Here is a 9,863-nt window from a genome sequence, read left to right as displayed (position 1 = left end):
CGTGCGCTCCAGCAGTCAGCAGGAATCCCGGCCGGGTTTCAGAGGCCCGCACTCGGCCGCGGAACACGGCCGTGTGCATTCGGCCTTAAATGGTTCTGTCCCCATTGACTTGCATTGTGGGTCATGATGGATCCGTCTTGCTCCACATCTCAGGATGCAAAAAATACCGCAGCATGCTGCAGTTTTCTCTCCGGCCAAAAATACTGAACACTTGCCAGAATCCAGCATTAATTTACATTGAAGTGTATTAGTGCCGGATCCGGCATTAAGTGTTCTGGCAAAACAGATCTGCATGCGCAGACCTTTAAAAATGCATTAAAAAATTAACACCGGATCTGTTTTTCCAGATGACACCGGAGAGACTGATCCGGTATTTCAATACATTTGTCAGACAGATCCTCATCCGGATCCGTCTGACAAATGCCATCAGTTTACGTCTGGAACTGCCTGCCGTAATTCTCTGCCACAAGTGTTAAAGTACCCTCAGGCTGGGTTCAGACCTGAGCGTTTTACAGCGCGTTCCTACGCGCTGTAAAACGCTCAACAGGCAAGAACCAATGATTCCCTATGGGAATGGTTCTCACCTGAGTGTTTTACAGCGCGTACGATCGCGCTGTAAAACGCCCGACGCCCCAAGCTTATTTGGGGCGTCTTGTCGCGCGTTCCCGTACATAGACTTCAGCGGGAACACGCGACAATGGGCGTTCGCTTGTCTCTGTATGCGCGATTGCAAACGCCCGTACAATCGCGCATACAGAGCGTACGTTCAAGTACGCTCAGGTCTGAACCCAGCGTTATTCCTCTGGGTGTGTACTGTTTGGGCTGTATTTTCTCTGGTCTGCATACTTGTGTGTTTGTCCTGCACCTCTCATTTAGGCCTCTTTCACACTACAGTATGTTGAATTCAGTGTTTTGCGTTCCGTTTTTCGCGGATCCGTTGTTCCGTTTTTTGCTTCCGTTGTGGTTCCGTTTCCGTTCCGTTGTTCCGTTCCGTTTTTCCGTATGGCAAATACAGTATACAGTAATTTCATATTAAAAATTGGGCTGGGCATAACATTTTCAATAGATGCTTCCGCAAAAAACGGAACGGATACGGAAGACATACGGATGCATTTCCGTATGTGTTCCGTTTTTTTTGCGGACCCATTGACTTGAATGGAGCCACGGACTGTGATTTGCGGCCAAATATAGGACATGTTCTATCTTTTCAACGGAAAAACGGAAAAACGGAAATACGGAAACGGAATGCATACGGAACACATTCAGTTTTTTTGCGGAACCATTGAAATGAATGGTTCCGTATACGGACCGTATACGGAACGCAAAAAACGGACCGTATACGGAACGCAAAATACTGTAGTGTGAAAGAGGCCTTAGAGTTCAATCACACAACCGTATGGCAATGGTGCCTGGCCACGTGTACTCCACACTGCGGATGCGGACCCATTGACTTGAATGGGTTCGTTATACACAAAATACAGCAAAAGATAGGACATGTCTTGTTTTTTGTGGAGCAGAGGTGCGGATCAGAAGCCAACGGGATTTTAGGTCCATGCTTCTGCATGGCAAAAGATAGGACATGTCCTATCTTTTCCTGTATTTTGTGTATAATGGACCCATTGAAGTCAATGGGTCCGCATCTGCAGCATGGAGTTCATGCAGCCGTAAGACATGTATTTGCATGAGCATGACAGTGTTGACAGCTGTTTGGGGTCCACAACATAGACACAGTTTGTGTGAATGAACCCTTAGTGGGGTCCTTTATTGCGTCCTGCATTAGGCCTCATGCACACGACTGTATGTATTTTGCAGTCCGCAAAAATACGGATGACGTCTGTGTGCATTCCGTATTTTGCAGAACAGCTGGGCCCTAATAGAACAGTGCTATCCTTGTCCGTAATACGGACAATAATAGGACATGTTTTATTTTTTTGCAGAATGGAAATACGGAAACAGAATGCACAAGGAGTACCTTCTGTTTTTGTGCGGACCCATTAAAATGGTTCCGCAAAAAAAAGAAAAAAAAAAGGACACGGAAAATAAATACGTTTGTGTGCATGAAACCTTAATCTTCTCTTTGAAGATGAACTAGATCTATTTCTGTCCACTAGTGAGCCGCAGATTGCGGTAGTACATTAGGCTTTCCTTAATGTGGTATATTACTTTTACTTTTGAATCCTGCGTGATCCCATCATTAAAAAATAATAAAATGAAACATAAAATGTATAACTTGTCCTGCAAAAAACAAGCCCTAATACAGCTATATAGACAGCTAAAAAGTTATAGCTTTTGGAATGGGAGAATGAAAAAAAATTATTTCTTGGTCACTAAAGGGAAAGACATGCTGAAGATTTAAAATTTGCACCATAGGTCAATTCCTGTTGTGGCTTTTTTTCACTAATGCATGAGAACAACTATATATATATATATATATATATATATATATATATATATATATATATATGTATATGATATTTCTGCAGCTGACTGATGGCACTAATCACGACTTGCTGCTTAAAATGGCCGCGTTCCATGTGGAACTACATTTCCCATGTGTCACTGGCTTGGCCGCCATCTTGGAACATGGTACGGCTTGTATAGGCGCAGCCATTTACTAGGAGAAGCCTTTCAGCGTGGATACGAGATTACCCTACTAGACATGGCCACGCCAGAATCCTAAGATCCTGATGACGTCACGAGCTGGCTCGCTTGCGATTGGCGGGCATCTGTTACTCCCGCCATTCAATGAAAAGTGACCGTTGCCTGAGGAGAAAGGAGCTGCTGCAAGGCGAGTCTAGAGGCGCTCAGTAATTCTTCAGCGGGACCCCCGAATTGTAGCATGGCTACCTCTACCCCCAGCCGCTCGGCCCCTGCACGTGGAGCCTCCACGCCGCTCTCTCCAACTCGCATCACCCGACTGCAGGAGAAAGAAGAGCTGCGGCATCTCAATGACCGCCTGGCCATGTACATAGACCGGGTGCGATCCCTGGAGCTGGAGAATGACCGCCTGATGCTAAAGGTTTCCGAGAAGGAGGAGGTCACTACCCGGGAGGTGAGTGTGACCCCAGGTACCACCGTCTACCTGTGGTGACATGTGCCACTTGTTATCCTTGTCCTGGCACCGCCCCAAGCTGTGCTGTGTGACCCTCCACGCCCGGGAACTTCCCCTGTCATTGGATCACGTGGGGCTTCAGATCGCCATACCTTGTAGTGTATGAAGTGTGTCCCGCTCTGGCTGCATTCACACACAGCGGTTTTCCCCCCGTAAAGTGTTACAACGGCCTCATGCCCACACTGTATATATTTAGCGGGTTGATGTCTGTTCGTACCCATTGACATGGTCTGCGTCTTCTGTTCAGTGTTTTTTGCAGAAAGCACATGAATTACATGCGACCTTTCCACATCCGCGTGTCCAAAAGAGAGAATGTGTCCTATTTTTGGTTGCAAAACTCAGGCCACGATCCCATCGAAGTCAATGGGTTCACAGAAAAACGGATGCAGCACCGTGTTTTGCAGATCCGCATGTTGCAAACTTCAAAATAGTTGTGCGCTTGAGGCCTTAACTGTCATGTCCCAGAAACAGGTCTGGCATTGTATTTGTGAACTAGATGGCTCAGGATGAGCAGTGTCCCTTTCTTGTATACCTTGTGTGTAAGACCATCAGAGGCGGTTGGTATACGTGGAAGTCTTGGCCGTGATACCTATGGCCGCCATTGGCTGTGTAGCCATTGAACTGGATGGGTTTTTCGGAAAGCTCTCGAGCTGCGGCAGCCGGTTTGTTTTTCTGCAGCTCTGGTTGCAGTAACTAGCCGTTTGCTCAATCAGCGGTAGGGATGAGTGAACTCGTGTTTCAAGTTCGGCGTACAAGGTTCGGGTCATCTATGAATTCCGCGACCACGGACCATAAGTTATATAAGCGGAATCCCTAGTCCGCCCCTGCACTGCTATACAGTGATTGTTGGTTGTGTGACGGTGTTGCAGCCATAATCGGCATGTAGCCCCAGTCTCAGGCCCCTTCGTCTACAGGTCCTTCTAAAAAAATTAGCATATTGTGATAAAGTTCATTATTTCTGTAATGTACTGATAAACATTAGACTTTCATATATTTTAGATTCATTACACACAACTGAAGTAGTTCAAGCCTTTTATTGTTTTAATATTGATGATTTTGGCATACAGCTCATGAAAACCCCAAATTCCTATCTAAAAAAGTTAGCATATTTCATCCGACCAATAAAAGAAAAGTGTTTTTAATACAAAAAAAGTCAACCTTCAAATAATTATGTTCAGTTATGCACTCAATACTTGGTCGGTAATCCTTTTGCAGAAATGACTGCTTCAATGCAGCGTGGCATGGAGGCAATCAGCCTGTGGCACTGCTGAGGTGTTATGGAGGCCCAGGATGCTTCCATAGCAGCCTTAAGCTCATCCAGAGTGTTGGGTCTTGCGTCTCTCAACTTTCTCTTCCCAATATCCCACAGATTCTCTATGGGGTTCAGGTCAGGAGAGTTGGCAGGCCAATTGAGCACAGTAATACCATGGTCAGTAAACCATTTACCAGTGGTGTTGGCGCTGTGAGCAGGTGCCAGGTCGTGCTGAAAAATGAAATCTTCATCTCCATAAAGCTTTTCAGCAGATGGAAGCATGAAGTGCTCCAAAATCTCCTGATAGCTAGCTGCATTGACCGTGCCCTTGATAAAACACAGTGGACCAACAGCAGCAGCTGACATGGCACCCCAGACCATCACTGACTGTGGGTACTTGACACTGGACTTCAGGCATTTTGGCATTTCCCTCTCCCCAGTCTTCCTGCAGACTCTGGCACCTTGATTTCCGAATGACATGCAACAGTCCAGTGCTGCTTCTCTGTAGCCCAGGTCAGGCGCTTCTGCCGCTGTTTCTGGTTCAAAAGTGGCTTGACCTGGGGAATGCGGCACCTGTAGCCCATTTCCTGCACACGCCTGTACACGGTGGCTCTGGATGTTTCTACTCCAGACTCAGTCCACTGCTTCCGCAGGTCCCCCAAGGTCTGGAAATCGGTCCTTCTCCACAATCTTCCTCAGGGTCCGGTCACCTCTTCTCGTTGTGCAGCGTTTCCTGCCACACTTTTTCCTTCCCACTGACGTGCCTTGATACAACACTCTGGGAACAGCCTATTCGTTCAGAAATTTCTTTCTGTGTCTTACCCTCTTGCTTGAGGGTGTCAATGATGGCCTTCTGGACAGCAGTCAGGTCGGCAGTCTTACCCATGATTGCAGTTTTGAGTAATGAACCAGGCTGGGAGTTTTTAAAAGCCTCAGGAATCTTTTGCAGGTGTTTAGAGTTAATTAGTTGATTCAGATGATTAGGTTAATAGCTCGTTTAGAGAACCTTTTCAGGATATGCTAATTTTTTTAGATAGGAATTTTGGGTTTTCATGAGCTGTATGCCAAAATCATCAATATTAAAACAATAAAAGGCTTGAACTACTTCAGTTGGTGTGTAATGAATCTAAAATATATGAAAGTCTAATGTTTATCAGTACATTACAGAAAATAATGAACTTTATCACAATATGCTAATTTTTTTTAGAAGGACCTGTATCTGCCAGGAGCCAGACACAACTGATGTACATCTATACACTCATAGCATGCAGCGCTATTTGACACCCGCCATCATCATTGATGCACCAGATGATCGATCTCATAGAAAACTAACCTCAGTTCTCCTCTGAGGTTTTCTACTTCACACCATAAGGAAACTGAACCGCTGGAGATACGTGAAGATGGCCTTAGCTTTATTCACACTGTCAGGGGGAATTTATCATGAGGGGAATACTTTGAGTCAGTTTTACTTGAGTCTGTGTTGGAGAACTTTATGCCACATTTATCAAATATCTCCTGTTAAATTTCTCATCTTTAAAGGGAACCTGGCACCTAAAAAACACCTCCCAAACCGCCAGCATTACCTTAAAGTAGCCAGCAGTATGTTCCTAAAGATCCTTTTCTTCCTCCGGCCAGATGCACCAACATCTTGAAAAACAAACTTTAATCCCCTATGTAACAGCAGAGTTTGAAGGTAAGGGGGCAGCAGCTTCAAGACAGGATAACCACGCCCCCTTTCCCTGCACCTTCGCTTTTGATTGACAGCCCTTTAAGGGCTCATTCACACGACTGTATCAATGGATCCGAATCCTTTCCACAATTTTGAGGAATGGGTGCGGAACCCTTCATTGCAATGGGGCTGCAATAGATGCGGACAGCACACCGCGTGCCCTGCAAAAAAATATAGCATGTCCTATTGTCTGAAATCCCATATAAGAATAGGCATTCTCTATATAGCGCCGGCCATGTGCGGTCTGCAAAATGCGGAATGCCCACCGCCTGTATCCGTGTTTTGCGGACCGCAAAAGACTTGGGGTCGTGTGAATGCACCCTTAACCTAACACTTTACTACTCTAGTTTTCCTACGCCATCATCCTCCTGGAGTGGAAATCAAGATAAAAACTACTCAGGTACGTGGCTGTGTTTTCGCGCTGCAGGTCCTTACTGTGATGTGGGAAAATATCACAAATTGAACCAAAATACTTATCGAAGGACCGCACTGCTATTCACTGGTAACCGAGCCTCCTTAGCTCCAGCACAGAACCATTCCTCCCTCTGGACATGGAAAAAGGACCATCAAGCTACACTAGTTGGCATCTCCCCTCCTCAGTAGTGTCCTGTTGGATATCAAGGGATTGCAACCATAGTGAAGCTCCGACTTCCTCCGTTTAGTAAAATAATTTATTATACTTACAAACGAACACTTGTTTTAAAGCGTATAAAATCACAAATGGCAGCCACATTATCACCCGACCCAGGTTTCGCTTACGTGCTTCAGGAGCGAATATCTTCACTATACAGTTGAGACCTTTAAAACACTCCCCTAAACCCACCCATTCCCTTATTTTCCACTTACATATAACACACCACTAAAAATGTCACATATAAAAATGTATAATAATAAATAGGTTACAAGTTAGATTCCCTCACTAGTGTGGTGCTGGTTTTCTGCAGAACCATTCCTTTTTAAGAAAGCCCTAAAATATTGATTACCTTGTAGGGCAGGGAAGCCAGCACCATAAAATCCACTGGATCTTTGGGACGGAAGAAGTGTGCGATGTGCACAAAACCCCCTACCGTCAAAAACGAAGAAAGTATTATATCCCAGATGTGTGGACAAAGTAGTGACTGAAGAGTCACCTTCCTTCCTTGAATCTATAAGAAATATGATAAAGGGAGAAATTAAAACGGCAATTGATACAAGATTACCGCCGTGTTCTCCTCAGCCCTCTACCTCGCAAAGATCTCAGATCTTCAGATGGAACCTGACTAAGGGAGAAATAATATCAGACGGAGGTTCTGAATCCTCTGAAGATGATTTAGGGAGGGATACAGAAAGGTTATTAAAAAAAAAAAAAAAAAAAAAAGCTACCATCAAGATTGAGGAAGTTGAAGAGCCTCAGTCTATTCAGGACAGAATGTTCCATGCACTAGGAGAAAAGAGGAAAGTCTTCCCTGTCGATGATAATATAAAGATGTTAATTACTAAAGAATGGAGTGATCTGAAAAATCAGAATGTAGTTCCGAATTCCTTTAAACCCAAATATCCCTTCGCTGATGAAGATTCAGCCTTATGGGATAAGACTCCTAAATTTGATGCCCCTGTCGCCTGCATATCGAAAAAGATCTCCCTGCCCTTTGAAAATATGGGCCTGTTAAAAGATTCCATGAATAAAAAAAATCTGAGGGACTTCTTAAACCTGCATGGGAGACTAACATAGCCATGCTAAGACCCAGTATAGCTGCCACTTGTACCGAGTCTAGATCTTTATCTGTCTGGTTATCGCAACTAGAAGAGCACCAGGCAGCAGGGACACCGAGGGAAGAGATCCTAGCTTCGGTTTCCATTTTAAAGCAAGCTGCAAATTTCCTATCTGACGCCTCGGCAGACCTAGTAAGACTTAGCCAGATCCTCGGCCCTCTCGAATGCCGCACGAAGAGCTACATGGCTCAGGTCATGGTCTGGAGACGCCAGTTCCAAGAGTAGTCTATGCTTCTTTCCATGTGAGGGGGGGGGATAGACTGTTCAGTTCAGTCCTTGAAGCTATATTGGACAAGGCATCAGATAGGAAGAAAGGATTCCCTTCTGATTCAAGATTCTATCACAGTGCAGTTCCTTTCTAAATCAAAGGAAGGCTAGACCAGATTAGAAGAGAAAGGAGAGCCCATGAAGATGGCAACCCTCTAGAGGAAGAGGTAAGGGATTCTTATTTAACCCCAAATCCACTACAAAACCTGCCCAATGACGCCAGCCTTCAGGTAGGAGGCAGGCTAAAGATGTATTCCTCAGCCTGGAAAAAGATTTCAACCTCTTTGGGTAAGAAATACAATAAGCATAGGGGAACAAGCTGGAATTCAACACACCTCCACCGGATTACTTCACTTTCAAGAGACCATTACGCCAAATAGAAAAATAGCAGGCCCTAGAATCAGAGAGATTGTCTCTTTTGCAAAATATGGGTTATCCTCCCAGTTCCAAACGATTAGGAGGCGAGGGGGTTTTATTCGCCCATCTTTCTAATAAAGAAACCAAACAAGACTTTCAGAATAAGAATCCATCTAAAGAAACTAAACAGATACGTGACGTACAAGAAATTCAGAATGGAAACAATCAGATCTAATGTTCCAATACACAGAGGATATCAAAAATTTCTCAGAATCGTGATATTTCTAAAAGGTCAAAAATGTCACTTTTAGTTCCAGGCACTACCTTCCGGGTTGGTGTCAGCCCCCAGAATATTTTCAAAAATCATGGCAACTGAGGTAACTGAGTTGTTTTTTTTTTTTTTGCATCTTCAGGGGATAGTAATTGTCCCATATTTGGACGATCTATTCATAGCAGCCCAAATCCTTTGTGATCTTCAGAGACATCTAAAGATTGGCCAGGAGAAAATGGTGGAACTAGGCTGGTTAATAAATATACAGAAATCGGATCTAGTCCCCAGCCAACAAAAGACATTTTTAGGGATCCCACTAGACTCCAACAACCTTATGTCTTTTCTCCCTCGGGAGAAACAGATTTCCTTGTGTCAAAGGATATCGCTATTCTGGGAGTCCAGAAGAGTGTTGATCAGGCAATTCATGATGCTATTGGGTCATCTAATCCTGCAGTCAGATGGGCCCAAAACCACACAAGCAGGCGCAGTGGAAATGTCTGAGCAGGGAGCGGTCAAACATTGCGTGCGCCGAATGCCGCGACAAACGGCGCAGGCGCGAGATTTCGGAAGGCAGAAGCAGGGGGAGGATCGATTTGAGTTGAAGATGGGCGTGCTGGAGCGAGGAGCTGGGCGGCAGTTTAGCAAGGTAGACTGAGTCTCTAGGTGCTGGAAAAACGCCCGCATAGCACCTAGAGGCTCATTTGCATAAATATAAAAGTCCTTTTTTTTTTTTTTTTTTTTTTTAACAAAACGGCTGAACGGATTAATATAATTAGCTTGTATGGTACATCAGACACTAGCGGATTGCTAGTGTCTGAAAACCAAATGTGTCAGAAGCAAGTGGTAGAAACCCTTTTAAAGGTAAAACTGTCTCTCTCCTTGTGGAAGAGGAGTCTTTTGGAGATCAAGAGATCAGGTCATCATAACAGATGCCAGCAGGGGAGGATGGGGAGGCCACACAAAGTCAAGTGGTGCAGGGCACTTGGAGTCCAGAGATGGCCTTAACCTCTTCAAATATAAAAGCATTGATTGTTTACAAAGTGCTTCTGTCTCTACAGCCATCGATAAGGTCCCAACATATAAAAAAAATACTGTCCGATAATCCCACCACAGTGGCCTACCT

The 9,863-nt window shown here is 44.7% G+C and overlaps 1 protein-coding gene across 1 annotated transcript in view; it reads left to right on the top strand.

Annotated features, from left to right (window-relative positions):
* Nucleotides 1–2,659: 2,659 nt before the first annotated feature.
* The window catches only part of LMNB2 (lamin B2), a 57,709-nt gene continuing 50,505 nt past the window's right edge, over nt 2,660–9,863 (top strand). Inside the window, exon 1 of the mRNA XM_044305632.1 lies at nt 2,660–3,052. Within this exon, the coding sequence (XP_044161567.1) occupies nt 2,840–3,052 (213 nt within the window). The 5' untranslated portion in view covers nt 2,660–2,839. The remainder of the gene's footprint in view (nt 3,053–9,863) is intronic.

The sequence above is a fragment of the Bufo gargarizans genome, chromosome 1, assembly GCF_014858855.1.
Source record: "Bufo gargarizans isolate SCDJY-AF-19 chromosome 1, ASM1485885v1, whole genome shotgun sequence".
In the NCBI taxonomy this organism is placed as follows: Eukaryota; Metazoa; Chordata; class Amphibia; order Anura; family Bufonidae; genus Bufo; species Bufo gargarizans.
Note: the sequence above shows the minus strand (reverse complement) of the source record. Positions and strands in the feature narration are given on the sequence as shown.